The 22,792-nt window shown below is 51.6% G+C and overlaps 2 protein-coding genes across 3 annotated transcripts; one reads left to right on the plus strand and one right to left on the minus strand.

Annotated features, from left to right (window-relative positions):
- Nucleotides 1-2,047: 2,047 nt before the first annotated feature.
- Myd88 (MYD88, innate immune signal transduction adaptor) lies at nucleotides 2,048-6,119 on the minus strand. Its single transcript, NM_198130.2, is given in 6 exon segments — nucleotides 2,048-3,212; nucleotides 3,618-3,793; nucleotides 4,048-4,139; nucleotides 4,308-4,488; nucleotides 4,880-5,014; nucleotides 5,710-6,119. Coding segments are annotated over 5 exon segments (891 nt in total). The 5' UTR covers nucleotides 6,038-6,119; the 3' UTR covers nucleotides 2,048-3,212; nucleotides 3,618-3,638.
- Nucleotides 6,120-7,369: 1,250 nt separating this feature from the next.
- Acaa1a (acetyl-CoA acyltransferase 1A) lies at nucleotides 7,370-16,231 on the plus strand. Of its 2 annotated transcripts, NM_012489.3 has the most exon segments (12): nucleotides 7,370-7,696; nucleotides 7,836-7,929; nucleotides 8,807-8,864; nucleotides 10,081-10,160; nucleotides 10,397-10,439; nucleotides 12,164-12,262; nucleotides 13,166-13,246; nucleotides 14,492-14,682; nucleotides 14,832-15,011; nucleotides 15,287-15,342; nucleotides 15,428-15,573; nucleotides 15,892-16,231. In NM_012489.3, coding segments are annotated over 12 exon segments (1,305 nt in total). In that variant the 5' UTR covers nucleotides 7,370-7,495; the 3' UTR covers nucleotides 15,968-16,231.
- Nucleotides 16,232-22,792: the final 6,561 nt, after the last annotated feature.

A 22,792-nucleotide genomic window follows, 5' to 3' on the forward strand; every position in this document is an offset into this window, starting at 1 on the left:
GAAGAGCAGCCTTGAAAAATTGCCTGTCAAGTTTGTACCCAAAAGGTAGTCTGTGTCTGTTTATTATGCGCCTTCCAGATATCCCTGCTTCCAACTGAGAATTCCGATCCTGTGTCAAGGCTAGACCCCGACACCTATGGACTCTCAGGTACTGGAATTCTGAGCTGGAAAGTTGGCTCAGTGGTTAAGAGCACTTGCTGCTCTTGGAGAGGACACACGTTCATTTTCCAGAACCCACAACCTTTGGTAGCCAATGACCATTTATATCTCAAGTTCCAAGGGCTTCAACCCCTTCTTCTGACTTCTGTGGACACCAGGCGTGCACGCCGTACACATACAAACATGCAGACAAGACACTAGTATACATAAAATAAAAAGCCTTTTAGGAGATTAAAAAGCACTGGCACCCTGACTAATTATCTTTCCAGTAAGTACCTCCTCCCAACAAAGAGAGGCCTCATATCTAACAGGGGAGGTGATGTCGATGCTGCTGACTCAGGGGTCAAGTAGCCGGGTTTCAAAGTAGGCCAGTCTAGTGGTAACCCTCCACATGTAGCAACTTTGCACTTGAAATGTGGCTGCTCAAAACCAAGATGTGCAGCAAGCCTGCGTGCAATAGAATGAGGCCAGTGGGGTGTGATCTAAGGAAAGAGGAAGCATGGGACCAGGGAGCCACGGCCAGCTCACCACCACTTCCGTTCTCATCCTCCTTCAAGCAGCTTCCTGAAGCAGCAACAACCCTGCTCTTCCACCTGCCCAACCCACCTTCCAGGCAGTCACTCCTCTGTTCCTTCCCACATTCTTCAGTCTAGCACTCCCTACAGCCCACGAGGAAGCCAGAGCCCTGCTGCAGCCTGAGTGAGGTCCACGGCTGCAGTCATCTCTGCTGACCGTTCTATTCTAGTCTCCATCCTATGTGTGCCTCTTGCTTACATCTTTCCCTTAGTAGGTCTCCCAGCTTAGGGTTTGCTCTGTCCCCTTCACTTTTCAGAGCCCTGTCTTCAGTACACGGAGGACGTATGGCTTTTACCCAGCTAGTATACCTGCTGCCAGGGCTCCACTACCTGGCTCCTGGGTGGTTCTGACTTTCCTGCATCTGCATCTTGCTTCTTCTACTGCCGTCTAATTTCCTTTAGATCAGAGCATGATTAGCTTTAATATTCTGCTTTGGCCTGGCCCCATGGAACAAACAGATCCCCAATGAAGCAAGTTTCTGAAATTCAGTGGTGATTGGAAATACATGAATTTTCAGAGATGCAAAAACAGCAAACGTTCCTTTAAAAATTAAAGTACTGGGCGCAGTGACACATACACCTTTAGTTCTAGCACTTGGAAGGCAGAGGCAGGCAGGCCCCTGTGAGTTTGAAGAGAGTCTGCTCTACATGGCAAATCCTGGGACAGCCAGATCTACATAGAGAGACCTTGTTACAAAAAAGAATAACAATTTTAGCACCCTCCCTTTTTTGTGACAGAATGTCCTATGTTTCCTAAACTGTAGGGCTCAAACAGCCCTCCTGCCTCAGTTTCACAGGGAGCTAGAACCATAGACATACTATCTTACCTGGCTCTATAATTACAGATCTTGAGGAAGTTGGAAAAGTGGTGAGAGTTCTGCCACTCCTCACACGATCTCCTCCTATCTGAAGACCAAAAATGTAGCATCAGTATTGTGTGTGTGGCACTTGGCCATCCAACGGCTGGATGTGTGGGACACCATGATCAAGAGGTAGATAGTGGTCTGAGAACACAGCTCAGACGACAGTTTGCCTAACATGGATCCTGAGCTCAATCCCTGACACTGCATACCAGAGCCAGGACATGGTTTAACCTAAGAAGGACTCAGGCTGCTGCAGGGTGAAAGCTTCTGGAGCTGATGATACCTTCGGCTCCACTTGGTCCCTGCTGAAGCCGAGCCCATGAGACTGAGGCTCAGCCATCGGGGAGCCCTCGAGGACACCACATTATAGAGAAGGTTCTCTTACATGAGAAGTTCCTAACCCAGTTCTCAGCTTCCAAACACCTTAACACACATACAGTCACGAGTATACTTTCTCAAAATAGAATACTTTTTATTATAAATTTCACATACAGAAGTACAAACCACAAATAGGAGCCTCTCTATTGACATCCTCAGAAAACCTATAAAACAGGTACAGGAGACACTTTCCCAAGGCTGCTTTCAAATGCTCAACATCAAGCATTGAAATGCCCCACGAGCTCGTGCAAAGAGGCCTCCATTCCTCCTCCAGACACTGAGGGGAGACCCATTTTCTTTAGGACTCAGGACCCTGGGGTGTGTGCCCTGAGAGGGACCATGACATTGTCTCTGTGTTAGAGAACTTGAGAGGAATTTGCAAACCGCACTGCTGGGGAGAAAACAGCTGATCCTGCAGCTGGTTTGTGGGGTGAAGCCAAACTGCTTCTCCTTTTTTTTTTTAAATCTTCAGTTTGCTAAAGGCCCAAATGCTATCACATTAGGGGCCTTTCTAGACTTTGCTTTCAATGATTGGAGAAAAGAGAGGAGAAATTAACAGTGCCATCATCTTTTGTGGGGGTGGGGGAGGATGTGGGGGAATAGGCTCTCATGTAGCCCAGGCTGACCTTAAACTTGGTGTGTAGTCAGTGATAACCCTGGACTACCGCCCAAATGCTGGAGTTATAGGCACGTGCCACTACCTCATGCAAAGGCACTTCATTTTTGTCCAGGGAGACCGCCAGGCCCCCTTGATGGTAGAACTCTTCCTCTCAGCTATTCTTAGGAGCTGTCCCAAAGGAAACACACATATGCAGATGCCTGTGTGTTCCCGGAAGCACAAACAAGACTATATGGGGCCACATGCCTCCAGCCACTGGGGGCGGAATGTTTTTGTGTGTCTGCTGCTTGTTAACAAAGCAAGTAATCATCGTACAGAAGGTTGGTAGAAAGCCTTCGGGGTTGGCGAGCCAGGGAGGAAGCTTCCCTGATGACATTGTCCTTGTGGTCCTGGTGGCCCAGCTCGTAAGTGATAGGCATGTCAGGGGAGACAGGATGCCACCTCAAGCAAGGCAAAACTGAGATGTGTGCCCAGGCATGGGTGGGTGGGAGTAAAAGGCTGTCCTGGTTGCTCAGGCCAGTCACCACTGAACATGGACTGAGCCTGAGGGGAGTCAAAGATGCAGACAGGACAGCGTTGGAGAATCAGGCTCCAAGTCAGCTCATCTTCCTCTCTGCCCTGTGGGAGGAGGAAAGGGAGTTTAAGGTGGACAGGGGTAAGCAGCTGCCCTGGCAGTCTGTGATCCCTTTAACAGCCAGTGTGGTCCTTCTGCTCCCCTTCAGCACAGACCCCTAGGATAGCGGGAACAGTGCCTCGCCATTTCCCTGCCTGATCTCCATATCCTATTTCTTAGGTGAAGACGCTGAGGCCAAAGATGACTCCTCCACTTAGACTCATTCAGCCCCAATAAACACTGTGCTGCCTGGCAACCCGGCAAGTAACAAGGTCACTTGCAGTCACTGTTCCATAGGACATAAAGATGGTGTCCAGAGGATGTCTGGCTACTCTAGATGACTAGGGACAAGCTCCCCCCCCTACAACATCAGAGGAGGCAAGCAGAAGAACACAGAAAGACTGACAGACCTAGGGCTCCCGGGGCCATCTTCAGGGCAGGGACAGAGCCTTGGCAAGACGGGTCCAGAACCAGGACTTGGTGCAAGGGTTGGTATAGTCGCAGATAGTGATGAACCGTAGGATACTAGGAAAGTCCTTCTTCATTGCTTTGTACTTGATAGGGATCAGTCGCTTCTGTTGGACACCTGGAGGCCAAAGAGTGTGATATTAGGACTACATGGGGGCCTATGCTGGGGCAGGCTCAGTCCCTAAAGCACGGGCTAGCACCAGCTCTCCACCAACGAGGCACCCATGGTAACCATGGTACATATCCCCTACATAAAAAAGTACACAGGTCCATCCCCAGAGATCTGTGGTGTTTTGGTTTTGCATTCCTGGCCTAACATCTTAAGATGATACCTCCTCCCTCTCTCTTGGACCCAGGCAGGCCTAAGCTTACCTGGAGACAGGCTGAGAGCAAACTTGGTCTGGAAGTCACATTCCTTACTTTGCAGGTAATCGTCAGAAACAACCACCACCATGCGACGACACCTGAGGGAGAGTGGCAGAGTTCAGACATTGCAGTGACTTCCTTCAGAGGATGGTGTGGTCAGGAAGGACCACATTACCCAGGCTGGACAGAGCCCAGGTAGCAGGAGAGTCCTAGTATCAGGGCCTCTGGGTTTCATGCACTCAGTCACTCTTAGATGTCTAACCAACCTTTTCTCAATGAGCTCGCTGGCGATGGACCACACGCAGGTGCCAGGCAGGACATCGCGGTCGGACACACACAATTTAAGCCGATAGTCTGTCTGTTCTAGTTGCCGGATCATCTCCTGCACAAACTCAATATCTTTGGGGCAGTAGCAGATGAAGGCGTCGAAAAGCTCCGGCGTTTGCCCTGAGGACGGGGGATGAGGGAAACAATCAGCCTTCTATGGAAGGCTAGAAGGAGCCCAACCTGGAGCCTTCCGTTTAGGGAACCTGGGCCTGCATCCATCCCAAAGCGATGTCATAGCCACGCCCATCCGGCCAGTGAAAAGATAACTCCCTCCCAGATGAAAGCCAGGCTAACAATGGAGTAGACGGGGGCAGTACGGGCTCAGAACCACTCTGAGACAGGACTGCTATTATCCCCATTTCCTAGATGGGGAAACCGAGGTTCAGAACGAGCGGCTTGCCCAAGGTCCCCAGATCCATCCATCCACTTCCAGTATCCATGCTCTCTGCACACCACAAGTCTGGAGCTGAACCCAATTATTCTATCCAGGGGAGCAATGCTGGGCCATTACCCAGGGGGTCATCGAGGGTGGTGATGCCTCCCAGTTCCTTTGTCTGTGGGACACTGCTCTCCACTCTGGCCACCTGCAAGGGCTTCTCAGACTCCTGTTTCTGCTGGTTGCGTATGTATTTCTGGCAGTCCTCCTCTGTGGAGAAGAGACAGGGTGTAGAAGTGCCCCAGGTGTCCCAGTCCGCTGCTGTTCACACTCAGAATCCTGTCTTTGTTCCATGGGTCTACTTGGGCTCTGAGCCTTCCCCAGCCACTGGTGCCAAGGGTGGCTCTATGGACGGACTAACCCTCTCCCTTTCTGACTCTCTCAAATGAGCGTGTGAGAGGACTGAGAAGTAAGTCTGCTTCTCTGACCCTTCATCCTGCCTCCCCTCTCTAAGGCTCTAGAGAATGGTGTCAAATTGGGCATCTTGCAGGGTGCAGGGGACTGAATGTCTGAAGGGCTCAGGCACCCAGTTAGTGCCCAGTGAGGATGACGACCCCCGTCTAGCAAGGTGTACCTCACTGTGGGGCGTTGTGCTGAGTGCCAGTGAGTGGTGGAAGGGGCTTTAGTCCCTCACTTGTCCTGTTGATCCTGACACAACGGAGATACTCAGAGAGAAGCAGATCTTGACTCCTGGACCAACAGAAGGTCTTTGCCTAGGCTCTTTCCACATCTTTTCCCTACCTCAGGGTGTTTGGTTCCTCTCCCGATCCCTTGCTATCTCTACATATTGACAGGAAATTCGACTGTCACTCTCTCCCTCCCAAGCACACCCCAGAAAAAAGATTAATATGCCAAGGCCAGCCTCGTCGACCATTGGCACAAGGCCAGAAAACATGTTTCCTTACCGATGCGGTCCTTCAGTTCATACAGTATATCCTCACGGTCTAACAAGGCTAGCAACTCTAGCAGCCTGCCGACCGACGAGCCAGAGCGCCCCTGCCAGGCATCCAACAAACTGCGAGTGGGATCGGGGCGCGTCTCAAACTCGCGGATCTCCAAGTACTCGAAACCCATCTCCTCCGCCAGCGAGGTCCAGTCGGCCGCCGCGGTTGTCCGCGGGTTCAAGAACAGCGAGAGGCGGCGCCTCACTCCCACGTTGAGCGCGACCAACGGTAGAGAGAACAAGTAGGAGTCCACGGACACGGATCCCACGCGGGGGCCTCCCGCAGACATGGCAAGCAACCCTGGGCCCCGGTTCTGTACGGTGCGCTCGCTTGTTGAGCTTCCTACTTCCCTTAAGGCTCCTGCCAACCCCTCCTCCTTTCGCTTTCCGAGAAGCTCCGCCCCTTGCTAGAATCTGGAATCCGGACCCACAACACGCAGCCTGAAATTCAACCCACTTGAGTTCTCACCTCCCCTTGAAGGTGTGAGAGCTTATAGAAACCGCCTCTGACGTCCGCCTTGGCCCACCGACCTGTCCTGGGCGATCTGGTAGTGGTGGCTATGCGTGGTGAAGTGATTCAGCCTTGTTTAGGACTTGACAGGAGTTACAGCTCTTCCGCACAGTAATTTAGATTCTGGTAATAGGGAGGGAAGAGACGGACTGGCTTCGTAAGCAGTAACCTGAAGGCTCTGTCTACCTTAGCCATCTGGGACAAGTGGTGACCGTGCTTTTTAAAGGGAAAGTCCACGACCTTGCCCGAGAATAGACATTTAGGGCATCCTGTCCTTTGTTATCTTAGACAGACAACACTACCTTCCGAGGGTCTGCAAAAAGCACACGGACCTATCACTTTACTCTTTAACGTTGGGCTTAGACCAAGGAAGAGTGTTTTCGTTATTTCGCTCGGTTAATTTACTTAGGTGTCAATCACCAGTACTAGATCTCCCCCTTCTCCTCCCCCGGGCTTAGTAGAATTCCTTGGGGAAAGTGGGCATTAATGGCGTTATCCCAAACGAACGTAGAACAGGCTTAAGACATGTGGGGCAGTGCCACAGTTAGAACCTGCCTGCCATTCAGCACCTTCACACCAGCCGGACACCCAAAATTAATTTGTTTTCTGAGAGAGCTTCTGTGACAGCCCAATAGGGTTGGGGCTGAACTAAGTACCTCAACATTATCTAGGTCCTCGGTTCTGGGTTTTGAGACCCGGGGCCGAGCACAGCAAATTTTGAGGAGAAACAAGTGTCTTCCCTGGCTCTTCCAGCAAAGGGAGAAGCCCTGAGTCGAGCTCCGCCTTCCACGCCGCTGCGCGGTGACCTCAGAAGGAGGGACTCCCTCGAGACTGAGTTCCTCTTAGGAAACCAGAAGTTTGGGGCGCCTCCTTTCCGTGAGTCTACCAAAGGTTGTGCAAACACTAGTTTCCAGTCTGCCTTTCTAGGGGAGGATTAAGAGTACGCCTTATGATTGGCTTCCGTAAGATTGGCGGGCGGGGCTTTGCGTGGAAAGAGTCTTAGGACGGGTCTTGGGCGGGGCTCTGGGGCAAGGGGTGAGTGGGTGGGCGGCCCTCAAGCAGACACCCCTTAATCTAATTGGTTGTGTCTAAGAGTGGGCGGGCCCTCTAAAGACCCCATCGCACCACTCTCAGCATTATCCTACCCGAGCTCTGATCCACTTTCAGGCCTCGTGAGGTAGAGGGCTGGCCTGCGCCTGCGCCTGCCATCATTTTGGTTTGTTAAGCAAGGCAGAGCATGAGCGAGTCGGTGGGACGCACCTCCGCGATGCATCGGCTGCAGGTAGTGCTGGGCCACCTGGCCGGCCGACCCGAGTCGAGCTCCGCGCTGCAAGCCGCGCCCTGCTCCGCTACCTTCCCGCAGGCTTCGGCCTCCGACGTGGTGGTGGTGCACGGACGGCGCACCCCCATCGGCCGCGCGGGCCGCGGCGGCTTCAAGGTGAGGCCCCTCGGGCGGGCGAGAGGAGCAGAAGGCGGCCAGAGTGGGTGGGATCCTGCCCTCGGGGGTCCGGTGAGCGCAGAGACGCCGGGTGGGGATGAAGGAGTTGGGCTCACCGCTGCTGCGCCTCGCCCTGCAGGACACCACCCCCGACGAGCTTCTGTCGGCCGTGTTGACCGCGGTTCTCCAGGACGTGAAGCTAAAGCCTGAGTGTTTGGGAGACATCTCTGTGGGTGAGCTCCCCTGAGGGTCCTGCACCACCCCACCCAGCCTCTCTTTCTTACCAGAACCTGGGTTTCACTGAGCAAGACTACGGATTCCACCGATTTCAGTGGGATGGTCAAAGGGCCCTTTTACAGGGTTCGCCTAAGATCATTGGGAAACACAGACATCTACATTATGGTTCATAACAGTAGCAGAATTACAGTTCTGAAGTAGCAATGAAAAATAATTTTGTGGTTGGGGGTCACCACAGCATGAGGAACTGTATTAAAAGGGTCACAGCACTAAGATAGTTGAGAACCATTGATCTAAAGCCCAGAAGTTCCTGGAGACTTCCAGGAGGTGAGAAAACGCAGTTCTCTACCTACATGAACATCCTGACCCGGGTACGGGTGCAGATGGGTTCACCCCACCCTGCGCTATCCTTGAGTTACAACAGAGTATAGGACATGGTTTTGTCCCCAGGTGCCAGCCTGCTCCTCGTGCCTGCACCATCGCAGGGTTTGGAGGAGGATACTTGGGGAGGTGAACAGTTGCAGGATCTGACCTCTTTCACCCACAGCCCGTCTTCTCACAGCGTTCAGGCTGTGCACTGTGTCTCTTACCCTAGTGTCTCTCCTACTACCGAGCAAGCAGCCCCACTCCCCACCCCAACCGTGATTTAGAAGAGCATACCTTGGCCCCTTCAGCACTGGGCTGGTAGATGACTGGCTGTTGGGTAGCTGGCTCCCCATTTTCCAGACTCCAGACTTCTATAGCTTCACACGAGCCTGGGAAAATCCTAAAGTGATCCGTTAGAAAGATCTGGAATGTTTCCTCTCTGGAACTCACAGCTGAACCTCAGTGTGCAGAACACTACTTGGTCCTGAATAAGGTTTCTATCTACAGGTAACGTACTTGAGCCAGGAGCCGGAGCAGTCATGGCGCGCATTGCCCAATTTCTGAGGTAACCCTTCTACCTCTGGTGGGGGATTCTACCACCATGAACCAGTCCGTAGGTGACAGGTTATCAGGTTGGACAGTAGATAGCAAGTCAGCCAGAATCCTTGGACCCAACAGTGCTCCTACTGGGTTAACCAACCCAGAAGCAGGATACCCAGGGCTTTGGGACCAGAGCCAAGGTGACCAGATGCTTCCCAGGGCCGAACTTTTGTTTACCCTTGGAAGCATGGACTCTGACCTCATATGTCAGATAAATAATCACGTGACCACTTGATCAGGATCTTTACTTCATTTGCTACTTGAGCTGCCTGAGAACCCTGGGCTCAGTCAGTTATCAGAAGCTTGACGGTAGCTGGGGTGGGGGAAGCCAGGGCTCCTGGACATCTTGGCCCTTCCAGGTAGGGAAGCAGTAGCTCATTTGCAGGATTAAGAGCAGCAGTAGCCAGAGTCCAAACCGGGGAAAACCTTTTGTCTAGAGACACGGAAAGGGTCAGACTTAGCCTCCCTGTCCCTCTTGTAACTTTCCTGTTCATCTCTCACCTGCTTCTTCATTTTGACTTTCCCTTCTCTGCTGTACTGGCCACCCTCTCCCTATACACTCGCTCTGCCTATTCTGTCCCAATAGAGAGCTCTCTCCCTGCTCACCTAGCTCTGGCCAGTCCCTGCCCAGACACCTCGGAAGCTCTCAAGCATCAGATGAGTGACCTTCTTGTCCACCAAGTCACTATGTGCCTCCCTGTCGCTACAGACACTTGCAATGGAGGGTCTGCAAACACATGCCCTGCTACCTTGAGCTTCTAAGCTCAGGCAGGGGGAGCTCGTTTGGTCCACCCACAGGCACTCTTCCTCTCCTTCAGAAGTTTTGACAAAGGAAAGGTAGACATCTTTGCCCACAAAGAGACTAGCCACCAGCCTAAGAGCTAGGTCTCATGGGCAAGGCTTCCAACCATCTCCTCAGTTGCAAGTGGCTGTAGCGACAGGGTTTGCCTAGTAGTTGACCCCTCTGCATCTATCTACCCTAGTGGGAGCAAGGCCAGCTGTTACCTCCTGGTCTGTACACTGCTGTGGGCCATAATGGGACCCTAAAGACTCGTGGGTCCTGCTTTCCATGACACAGGGTCGAGTCCGGGGCTGACCACACATCCAAGGATGACTAACCACCATCTCCCCCAGGGATGGCTGCACATCCAGGGCTGACCGCCATCTCCCCTCTGTTTCAGTGGCATCCCAGAGACCGTGCCTCTGTCAGCAGTCAACAGACAGTGTTCATCGGGACTGCAGGCAGTGGCCAACATTGCTGGTAAGTAGTGATTCCTGGGTGCCCATGAGTGGACCCTGACCTTGGTCCTTCCTCAGGACCCTAGGCAGGAAGAGTGGAGGGGCACCCATTGCCACACCCCAAGCCTTTTTGGGTGCTCCCGGGTCTTCCATGAGGCTCCGTTGAATGCACCCCTGAGAACAGGGAGGGAACGGGCTGTGCTGCTCCAGGGCGGGCCCGCTCCGGCCAAGGATAATTATGGAGTGCTTTCGTTGCAGGTGGCATCAGAAATGGGTCTTACGACATTGGCATGGCCTGTGGGTAAGATGGCCTTCCCGCCGGGCCTTATTAACCAACACAATAATCAAACTAATTTCTCTCTCAGTTCGGAGGGGCCGTGATTCCAGGCTTCTCCCCGCCCACGAAGACAGCTGAATAGGGTGGGCTTCCAGAATGTGTCTAGGAGTGGCCCAAGCCCTGGGCTGCTCAGGAATGGGCCAGTCTTAGCACAAGCAGGAAGCGGAATTGGGTCTCTAAGGTACCCTGGGGAGCTGCCAGGGTGGAACCTATAGGCAAGCACGCTGAGACAGTACTACCCCTGAGGGTACCCCCATGCCGCTCCTGTGTTCTCTATGCCTGGAGAGAGAGGAATGTCAGTTCCGATTCTCTAAACCCAGAGACATACAGAGCAAAGCCTCGGGGCTCATTCCCGTCCATCCCAACTCGTGAGACGAGAGGCTTTTAGGTTGGAAGCCATCATAAAGCCAGGGGCAGCTTGTATCATACAACTTCTACCCCTCAGCCATTCTCTTGCCTCCGGTCTGGCACTCGGGTACACACATCTGCGTTCTGAGGGACGGTCTGCTGGGTATTAGTTTACCGTCACCACATAGACTGCAGTCCAGGGTGCCAGGACCTAGGCTTTGGGTTGTTGGAAGCTGGAAAGATGGTTGAGGGAGGTCTCGGCAGGCCTCGGAGCTGGCGGCTCCAGGTTCCGTAGGATAGCTTTTGATAGGAGGCATTGCTGGCCTGTGGTCAGGTCCTGGCTGCCTGCACCAGGTTGTCCTGACCTATGTCCCTGTGGGAAGACATCCATAATCCACAAATGAGGACCGTGGTGGCCAAGGGTCACAGCCTGCCTGGCCATTACTGTTCTCTGTGTTTGTCACAGCGAGGGCAGCGGATGTGGCTGAAGGGAAAGGGCTGGGGCTCCATGAGTTCCTCAGGGGGTTCTAGACCCAATCAGCTTGAGGAACCTCGTGTTGGAAGCAAAGCAGGTGTATCTTTAGGATGCCCACGTTATGACCTGACCATCCCCTAGCCGAGGGTTATCTCTGGAGCCAGACTACCTAGCTGTGGTCCAGGTTGGTTGGACAACGGGGGACATTCTCCTGCCACTCAGACCTCACTGTCCTCATGGGACACGCATACTTCAGCTCTGTGAGGATCAGCTGGCACCATGGGGTCTGTGTCTTGTGATGACACTGTTTGAAGGGATCTTATGCTGTAAAAGAGTTCAGGCTACTGCTAGAGGTAGAGGAAAAACCTCTCGGTTAAGGTCGTCTGCTGTAGTCTTGAAGCTTTACCCCCAACCCACACACCCTGTCCAAGCCCTGGACGCTTGTCTGTTTCAGTCAGGCCTCTCTCTGATTGACGTTAACTTCCTGTTTGTTTTAAAGGGATTTCTCCTTTCTCCCTTTGACTTTGATATTACTGAGAGCTTAGCCTAGCTCTGGGCCTTTGTCCTGTGCTGGGGGGGAAGGGGGGTACCAGTAGGCTGTGCCTAGGGACTGCCTGTTTCCTGCATCTGCCCTGGGAGTGTGTCTGGTAGAGTGCCGGGTCCTAAGCTTGAGGGAAAGAAGGCTCGGCTACCTTGTAACCTCCAGCTGCCCTTCTCAGGCAGGCTTCCTAGAGAGCTTACCTCACTCCCCAAGGGCTCCCTGGATCTTTATTCCCTAGCACTTGTCACACAGATGGCTGTCCCTAGGGCTTCCTATGAAAACTGAGAGCTCATTCCTTCTTCTCCCCTTCTTCCTCCTCCTCAGGGTGGAGTCCATGTCCCTGTCTAACAGAGGGAACCCTGGGAATATTTCCTCCCGCCTGCTGGAGAGTGACAAAGCCAGAGACTGCCTGATTCCTATGGGGTGAGTGTTCATGGGAAGCTGTGTATGTATCCACTCACCGTTCTGCCTGTCCTTCACCAGACAGCAGCATACTCTTCTCTGACTGGCAGTACTCAGCTTCCTCTTCTTCCTCTGACTGTCTCATGCTCGACGGGAACTGGGTATGAGATCAATGCTGCCCTTGACCTCGCTTTCCTGAGGTCCCCCCTATACAACACACACACACACACACACACACACACACACACACACACACTCGTTCCTCTCCAACTCTACAAATGTCCAAATGCACCTCACTCTACATTACTGTGCCTGAGGTGCTGTGTCTTAGGGAAGGCAGTGGGAGTCCTCAAAGCCTTGGGAGGCCTCAATAGTTGAAGACACGGGGAGCTTGGCTTTTGTTATTGCGGGGGAGGGCTCGGGCCTCTGAGATACCTTGTAAGAAGTCTGTTCCATCTCTCCAGTGCTTTATAATTCTGCAGCCGTGTCTCTGAGCTCTCCTCAGTTTGTCCAAGGGCAAGGCATTCTGGGAGGCTCACCATAGGAGAACCATAGGCTGGCCTGGCTTTCTCCACATCCTGTGTGTTTCCAAGAGCAGCCTAGAAGCCGCAGGAGAAACTGGGGCCAGATAGTGTCCCCAGCATCCTCCTGCCTATGTCTTATGGGCAGAGACGACTCACCCGGGGGGAACAGTTCCTTCTGTAGGCCCCACGTTCAGGCTGCTCTTCATTCTTTGAGGTGTGAGTCTTTGAGCATCCGTGGACATGGGCGCTCAGTATTTAAGATGAGCCAGGAGTCCCTGGGGCGTGGACTGAAGCTCTGTCTCTGACGTGGACGCCCAGAGGTGCAAGCCTAGTCCTTCATCATGTCCCTGGCCCTCAGGCCAGCAGACCCACGGCCTCTGCTTTCCTGTGTGTGCACTAGGATAACCTCGGAGAATGTGGCTGAGCGGTTTGGCATCTCACGGCAGAAGCAAGATGCCTTCGCGCTGGCCTCTCAGCAGAAGTGAGTGCAGAGGGATGGGCTGAGGGTGGGGCTGGAGAGTGGATCGGGTAGAGTTTTGCCAAGAAACAAACTGTAGGTTGATGTCCTTATGCAGGTGAAGGCAGGTACAGGATAGATCGAAGCCTGTCGTTAGATGAGAAGGAAGGATGAGCAGGAGAAAAGTTTTAGGGAGGAGGAGACCGGAGAGAGGAAAGAGCAGCCAGGAGAACTTGGAGGCAGATGTTAACATTTCTCTCTGCACATTTACAGGTCGTTATGACTGTTCTTAAGGGATGGATACAGGGCTTTGTATGTCTCGGTGAACAAATTATATCTTATCTAGATGGGCAATTATATCTTATCAGTTGGATCAGAGGTTATTGTGTGGTGTGTTCTTTCATGTGGTGACTTAGTTGAGTTCAAGAGAGTTTGTGGTGGCTGGAGACACTAGGCCGCCACGGAATTGGGATGTATGTGCCTAGCATGGTAGTAACCCGCCTTGGGAACGAGATGGGTAGAGAGATTGCTGACGGGCTTAGAGAGTAGCATTGGCAGTGTGATATGGGATGGAGCTTAGCAGGTGAGACGCTTTGCTGACTGAGATGAAAATATCCCATAGATGCCATGTGGCCCGACAGTGCCAGCACTAGTGTGGGATAAAAGAAACTATATTATACCGCACCAGCGAACGTCTTGTCTCTATCTGGAAGGTAACAGTGGCCAGCATCATGATAGGTTGGACACATGCACAGGCTTCCCAGAGGTGATAGAAGCAGCTAGGAGCTTGTCCAGCTATTTGAAGAACTTAGGGTAGCATCAGGAATGAGACGCTGCCCCTAAAAGGTGAAAGGAGAGGACCGCTTCCCCAAAACCGACCTCTGACCTTTATATGCATGCTCTGAACTCTATATGCATACTTTGGAGGATGAGGGGTATATGTGCATGTACACGCGCCCCCCCCCCACATATTTAATTTTAAAAGAATTGTAAGGAGGGCCAACATCTTCAGACTTCCTCTTCCCCCTCTTTGAGGTGACCTAGTGAGTGCCATGGAGCAGACAAAGAAGAGATTCTGAATGTCCTCAGGCATCCTGTACCTACCAAAAGTAGGGTCCTGACAAATTCTTTCTAGTCAGGGCTCCTCGTGGGCCAGGTATATTCTCAGACCTCAAACCCTGAAGTACATGTTCTGAGCTGGCCAAGGCTAGGGACAGGCAGGAAGGGATCCCAAACATGCCTATGTCTTACTGCCCACGGTGCTGGCAGGGCAGCAAGTGCCCAGAGCAAAGGCTGCTTCCGTGCTGAGATCGTACCTGTGACAACCACTGTCCTCGATGACAAGGGTGACAGGAAAACCATCACCGTGTCTCAGGATGAGGGTGTCCGCCCCAGCACCACCATGGAGGGCCTGGCCAAGCTGAAGCCTGCCTTCAAGGATGGAGGCTCTACCACGGCTGGTGAGCGTGGGCCAGGAGTAGGGCCAATCTCAGTGGCTTGTTCTACTCTGAGACCTGGAGATGACCAGGCCGCCTGGGAAGGTGATGGTGGGGGGCTGGCTCTCCTCAGGCCCTGCCTGACGTCTCCTCGTCCCACCCTTCCTCCCCAGGAAACTCCAGTCAGGTGAGTGATGGAGCAGCCGCCGTCCTGCTGGCCCGGAGGTCCAAGGCTGAAGAACTGGGCCTCCCCATCCTTGGCGTCCTGAGGTCCTATGCAGTGGTCGGGGTCCCTCCTGACATCATGGGCATCGGACCTGCCTATGCCATCCCTGCGGCCTTGCAGAAAGCAGGTGAGGTGGCTCCTTCTCACCCTGTGCTTGGATCCTTCATTACCTGGATCTGGGACTGGGGAGTGCTGGGTTTGACCTTCTGGGTGCTGTGGATGGAGCGGGCTAGCACCCTACACCCAAGACCTTCCTGGCACTACAGCTGGCTGGGTCTCACTCTCTTGTCCCTAGAAGACAAACATCAGACTCCTGGGATCTAGGCTTGGGATAGAGTCCTGGGGGAGTCCAAAGTCCTGCCCAGTGGTTGTTGTCAATTCTGGCCTATGCCTCACCCACAGGGCTGACTGTGAATGACATAGACATCTTTGAGATCAATGAGGCCTTTGCAAGTCAGGTGAGCCTGGGTGTTGTGGTAGGATTGACTGAGCCAGCAGTTCAGAGCAGATGGAGACTTTAGCTCCTGCGCTTGCTCCTTCCAGGCCCTCTACTGTGTGGAGAAGCTGGGAATTCCTGCAGAGAAGGTGAACCCCCTGGGGGGTGCAATAGCCCTGGGCCACCCCCTGGGCTGCACCGGAGCAAGGCAGGTGGTCACGCTGCTCAATGAGCTGAAGCGCCGAGGCACACGGTAAGGCTGCTCCTCGTGGGGTGCTGTGGGGGTTATTAGAGCTGGGGTGTCTGATAGCTGGGGCGTGGGGAGGTGAGCACACACGCAGGGGTTCTGAACTGGGAATGGAGGGGTGAGACCTGTCTTCCAGAAGCCTTGCTTCAAAAACAGCATAACCATGCATGCCACCTGGGTGTGTGTCTGTCCGGGGCTCGGTTCCCACAGATCTGCTGTGCTGGCTTGGACTCTGCCCATGAACCCTTGTGACTGCAGCCCTGCCTGATGGGAGCATGGGTTGGGGTTTGGCTACTCGAGCCAACACTGGTTCTTTTTCCCCAGGGCTTATGGCGTGGTGTCCATGTGCATTGGGACTGGGATGGGAGCCGCTGCTGTCTTTGAATACCCTGGGAACTGAGGCCCTGACTGCAGGCACTACCCAGAGAGTCCTATAGTAGTGTCTGGAGAGGGATGGTACAGGAGCCATCTTCGTGGGACACTCAGCAGTGGAGGGATTTGTCACAGCACTTCAATTCAGAAGATGTAGTCGATGTTGGAACAGGAGGTGGAACTGCCCTGTCAAGTACCCCAAGCCATGCTAAAGTGAGCATGGGACACCCAGGTTGCAAAGCCATCTGTACCTCTGACGGATGGGTGTAGTAAATGTGTGCTGTCTCATTTTGGTGGCTGTCATATCCTTCGCAGGCAGCTTTCGCCTCCTGGATTCTGTGTATAAATGATTAAGAACCAGGGTGTCTCCGGTGAGATCTAGCTGTATGCAGGCTCTGGGGACCTGTCATGAAAGACCTCAGCTGACACCATTGCCCTAGAAGAGGCTCCCCCATCCCAGGAGTCATCTAGCCCCTAGCCACCCCCCCCCCGCTCTCCAGCTGTGGGCTATGCAGAATTCTTTAGTGGAAGGCTGAGGCTGGGGACTGGATGTCTTCAAGCTACTCAGGCAGCAGGCATAGGAGGCATCCCACTGCTGCAGCCCAGCTTACCTTCCACCACCTGGACTCGGTCTAGCCCACTGCTCCTGGGAATAGGTGCTGAGGATAGCCTCCCATGGTCCCCCCTCTGCCTCCTCCCTTCTATGGAGCTGTCATGTGATCTTTCCCAAAGGAGGTACAAACTCTTCCTTCAGATAGAGAGCCACAAACAGGTCAACTTTGATTCTGCTCAGGTCCAGCTGGACGAACTATCATTTGTCTGGGTTTCCTTACATGGGTAGCTCATGTTTGGTCACACCACTGAAGAAAACATTCTTCTCCCTTCCCCAGAGAGGCTTTCATGTCCTCCAGGGAAGGCTGCTACCCCGTAAGCCCTCTCTGCCCTCCGTGGTGAAATGTTAGTGGACCCATCTTGTGTGGCTCTCTTGAACCACAGCTGCTGAATGTTCAAGAAGCAGAGTCTGGAAGATGGGGGTCCACAGCTGGCCCCGCACTAGCCTCCGTAGGAACCGGACCATGGGGCAGCCTCTCTGACTGCTGGCACCCTGGCAGTCTCTAATCAACCTCTGTCGTTGCCAAGGTTATGCTCCTCCCAGGCCGTAGAATCCTGTTAGCCTGCTCAACCTCTGCTTCTGGCATTCCTCTGGGTCTGTCCTTCAGTACCTGTCGCCCAAGCCAGGCGCTCTGCTATGCCTAGCCTGGAGCAGGGTCTCCCTCAAAGCTGTTTTGGGCTCACATTGTCCCCACCCATCAGGCCATCCCCTGGATCTAGCCAAGTAGGTTTCATTTTAGTATACTAGACACAGGCTTCATCTTCAATCTTAAGGGTGCATGGTTGACTTCCCACTCTCCAGCCCCCACTCTCAGGGCAAGGCAGGCCTGGGAACAGAGCCCAGCCAGGCACCATCCTCCTCGCTGGCAGGGGAAGGGAGCCTCCATTTTGCCTGAGTGGTTGGCTTGGCACACCCCAGGAGCAACATCCTCCCATCCCCCCGAGTCAATAACACCATCTTTCAGTCTGCTGCATGTCTACTCCAGCACAATCTGGTGTACCTGGAGGTTCTAGGAGGACAGCAGGTGGGGGACACGGTGTCACCTCAGGTTATTGGTGGCCTGCTCCATCTGCAGTTGTCTGTCCCTTGCTTTTCCTCTCGCAGCTACAGAAGGTACAGGAATTCCCTCCTTGGGGCAGTCTCCCCAGCCTGACTGCATTTGCTTCCCACACACATGCTCTGTGCGGCTTGAGGTCAGGGCAGAAGCCAAGCTTTCTCTGCCCTCAGAAATTTGGGGACCAGAGGAGATAAGAGTAAAGAAATTGCCCTTCTCATTTAGCATGACCTGGACTGGGGTCTGTGCATGGACCGAGGAGAGATGGCTCCTATCCTGAGGACAGGAGGGGCTTGCTAGGGTCTGAAGTGGAACACCTAAGGCAGCTTTTCCCTCTACAGTGCCTCTGGCCACTGTGGGGAGCTGGGCTGTGGAACATGAGTTGGCTAAGAACAGCAGAATGGAGACTGGAACTTTGGCTAAATGATGGGAATTAGGCCAGAGCTGACACTGAGTTCCTCATCCTCTTGTGTTTTTCTCTCAAGTGCTGGGCTTACAGATTTGTGCCTCCACCCCCTGAAACCACTTATCATCACCACACCACCATCATCATCATCACCATCACCACCATCACCATCATCACCACCACCACCATCACCACCATCATCATCATCATCACCACCACCACCACCACCACCATCATCATCATCATCATCATCACCATCATCATCGAGACATGGTTTTGTGGTGTAATAGAACCCTGGCTAGTCTGGATCTTACTTTGTAGAGCAGGCTGGCCTAGCATTTAGAGATATCCCAAATTCTAGAAGTAAAGGCATGTGCCACCATGCCTAGCAACCTGGCTAATTATTAAGAGGAAAGAGTTAAGCCAGGCACAGTGGTATACGCCTGTAAACCCAACACTTGCAAAGTGAAGTGGGGGCAGGAGGGTTTGTTCATTCACTGAAGGTCATTCTTGAGTACATATGAGTTTGAGGCAAGCCTGGGCTACAAGAAATTCTATGGAAGACACCAAGGAAACACACACACTCACACACACACACCATTCACACACATTCACACACAAGCTCACACACACACTCAATGCTTACACACATATGCTCACACACTCTCACATACCACTCATGCTCACACACATTCACACACACACTTACACACATTCACACACACATGCTTACACATTCACACACATTCACACTCAACACACACACACACACACACACACACACACACACACACACACAGTGGGATTCCTGTTGTGCGAATGCGCAGGTCTCCTCATCTGTATCTGTTTCTTGTGCCTTTTCTCAGGCTCTGTTTCTTCTGTTTGTTTTGTCCGATTCTGATGTGTTGGTTTTTGTTTTATCTGATTACTTTTCACTATGTTATACTTTATTACTATTCATTAGCAGTCTGTTTGTTTTCTAATGGGAGATAGAAAGTGGGTAGATCCATGTGTGAGAGGAGGTGAGGGGGAACTGAGAGAAACGGGACATTGTAATCAGGATATAGTAAGGAAAAATCTTATTTTCAATAAAAGGAAAAAACATTCTGTCTCATAGAATGATTGAGAAGTTTTTTTTTCTTTTAAGATTTATTTATTTTATGTATGTGAGTACACTGTTGCTTTCTTCATATACACCAGAAGAGGGCATCAGATCCCATTACAGATGGTTGTGAGCCACCATGTGGTTGCTGGGAATTGAACTCAGGACCTCTGGAAGAGCAGTCAGTGCTCTTAACCACTGAGCCATCTCTCCAGCCCACAGTCGAGAAGTTCTAATCAGGGCTGGAGAGATGGCTCAGTAGTTAAGGGCACATCTGTCTCTTCAGAGCATTTGAGTTCACTCCTAGCAGGTGGCTCGTCCCTGCCTGCCACTCTAGCCCCGTGGACTCCAGGGGTATCTGCCTTCACATACACATAATTTTTCAAATGAATATTTCTTTTAGAAGTTCTTTTTTTTTTTTTTTTTGGTTCTTTTTTTCGGAGCTGGGGACCGAACCCAGGGCCTTGCGCTTCCTAGGTAAGCGCTCTACTCTTTTAGAAGTTCTAATTGAATTATAATCCCAGCACTTGGGAGGCTGAGGCAGGAAGATCACTGAGTTTGAAGTCTATAAAATGCTAGGCTGGCATGGTCTGAAGAGTAAGACATTATCTCTGAAAGAGGTGGGTAGGATGGGAGAGATGGCTCGGGGTGGTAGCATGTTATTTTTCTGTTTGTTCTCCTTTTCTGTATCATTTCAGCCCATAAGTCACAAGTTATGAACCATATAAAGTAGATGGCAATGTAAACACCACTTCTTAACCACCAGTTTCTGAGTCTCAATGATTCTCATGATAACATGGGGGCATGTCTTTCTTTCTAGACTTTTCCTTCCTGTGGGTAAATGTACTAGCTTCGAAAGTACACAGAATGAGGCAGGCAGACCCAAGGGATGGACACAGTAAAATCAGAAGATGATTACCATTTAATTTTCCTAAACCAAATTTGCTTCTAAAGAGAGTTCAAGCACACACTGGCAGGCTCATCCCCTTTGGGAAAGGCAAGTTCCCCTCCCTGCAGAGATGTTTGTTTACACATCAGAGCCCAGCTGCAAACATTAACTAAGCTTTTTAAAAACCTCAGTGCCCTTTTAACCAAGCTACTTATTTAACAGAAAGCAGGACCAACTCCACCCTCCAACTGGGACCAGGAGTTACGACATGCTTGTCCTGTTAGTAACGATTGGTCAAAATACTATCTCCCCTCATAACAGCTTCCCACTGGTCTAAAGACTAATTTTATTTCTTCTGAGTCTCAATAGACTGAATATAGACTTAATTTCCAATAGAACCCCAAGATGAAATCTTCTGCGTATAGACATATTATAAAACTATAGATACATGAAACAAATTATTGGATCTGAATTACAATTGACCTATCTAATTTGGTCCCTAATTTCTGGTGGTTTCTTTGTTTTGCTTTTTTTGTCACAATACTGGGGATCTGTATCCTTGTTCCTGCTAGGCAAGTGCTTTGTGGATGAGTTACTCTCTCAACCCAAATTTTTTTTTAATTTCTTTTTTTTAAACATTTATTTATTTATTATGTATATATACATCATACAGCTTTCTGCCTGCATGTATGCGCCTGCAGGCAGAAGAGGGCACCAGACCTGACTATAGATGGTTGTGAGCCACCATGTGGTTGTTGGGAATTGAACTCAAGACCTCTGGAAGAACAGTCAGCGCTCTTAACCACTGAGCCATCTCTCTAGCTTGAGGCCCTATTTCTTCATTGTCCGTTTGATATCTGTACACATGCCACCATGCACATACCAAATCAATTGATCGATCGATATCAATCAGTGTAAAGACAAAATCTGAAGTAAACCAGACTCTGCTTTATATTGGCTGACCCTGAGATTCTTTTCTGTGTTAGAGACAGGAGTTTCAGTTGGCCCGGGTTGAGGTAACTCAGAGGTTAGGGGGAACTCCCCAGGCTCCTGGGGATGTTGGAGTGAATCTCTTCATCCCTGTGCCCCTTGGCAGCATGTCTCTATGGATGTGGTGCACAGAGGAGGCTACCATTTGCACATCTGGGAAAGAGCCCTTGCCAGGGGTTGACATCAGCCCTATATGGCCTTATTTAACCTTCCCAGCTTCGAGAACTGTGAGAAACTCCTCTTATTTAGGCCTGTCGTGGCTATCCCTGGTTGTCAACTTGACTATATCTGGAATGAACTACAATCCAGAATTGGAAGGCTCGCCTTTGATCCTGATCGAGAGGCTAGATCTCTGGACTTCCATTCACAGATGCTGCTGATCACTGTTGGGGAGTTGGACGACAGACCGTAAGTCATCAACAAATTCCCTTACTATACAGAGACGACCCCATGAGTTCTGTGACTCTAGAGAACCCTGACTAGGACAAGGCCTTAAGCTTTGGTTTTAGCAACATAAACGAGGCACAGTAAGGTCCTTTTGGCCCCATTGACTCTTTTCTTTCCAAAATTTTTAGGACCCACCTCGCCACTCTTCAACCTACTTCTAGATACCACGCAACTGTCTAAAGGCCCGCCTTCCAGGAAGGCCTTTTAATCTAGTATCTGCCCGTCATGATTCCTTAATGTTCCACGGATTCTTCACAATTCCGAGTAGCCTCCACCTGTCCTACTCTGAGCTCTTTTCCGACATCTGACTCACCCACTTGGAGACGACAGCTCCCAAGTCATTGTTTGCAACCCAGACACACATCCAAACTGGCCTGCCCAACATCTCCACTCAGACACCCCAAGAGGGACCCCAAGCAGTCTAGCTAAATTACTAGGTCATCCACATCACCCAGCCTGAGTTCCTTTCCCTGTGTCCAACTAAGGGTAGGAAACCCCTCTCCATCCAGAAGTGGCCTCTTTGGATTTCATCATCCCACCCCCACCCCCACACCCACACCCACACCCACACATGCTGCTTTGAGACTAGGTTTCACAGTGTAGTCCTGGCTGTCCTGGAACTTTCTATGTAGAGTAGGCTGGCCTTTAACTCCCCAAGATCTGCCTCCGGAATGCAAAGTCCTAAGTCACCCTGGGCCCATTCTTCATGCTGTGCACCAACACGCTTTCCTGACACCATCCACTAAGCCCTTTTCTGAGGTGCAGGGTGAGCATACTGTTCAGTGGAGGATGAGAGTCATGGGGAACAGAGCCACCCCACCTGAGTCAGCCCAGGCAATCGGCTGACCCATGGGTCACAATACCAGATGATTTCAAACTGGGAATCGTGCCTTAACGTTTGGGAAAGTGAGGTAGGAGGTTCAGGAATTCAAGGCCAGTCCCAGCTATACTGTAAGTTCAAGGCCACCCTGAGGGCATGTGAGACCTTATAAGAGATCATGTCATGCTATACTTGTTGTTACAGGCCTATAATCTCAGCTACTGGGAGGCTGGTGGGAGGATTGTAAGCCTGAGGCCTGTTTGGGCAGAAGGAATTTTCGAGCCTAGTCAAGACTGTCAAAATAAGCAAACAAAAAGAAAAAATAGAAGGAGAAGGGAGAGAGATTATTTTATATATTATTAGTATTTTTTGTTATGTATCCCAGGCTGGCCTCAACTCATCGGCCTCCAGTCTCACCTATCCAAATACTGGATTAGAGTGTAAGCTACTATCCCAAATTTAATTAAGATTTTATTTTTCTAGTTGACTCTAGAACACAGGTCAGACAAAAGCTATTTCTTCGGTCTCCATT

Source organism: Rattus norvegicus, chromosome 8, assembly GCF_021556685.1.
Source record: "Rattus norvegicus strain SHRSP/BbbUtx chromosome 8, alternate assembly SHRSP_T2T, whole genome shotgun sequence".
Lineage (NCBI taxonomy): Eukaryota > Metazoa > Chordata > Mammalia > Rodentia > Muridae > Rattus > Rattus norvegicus.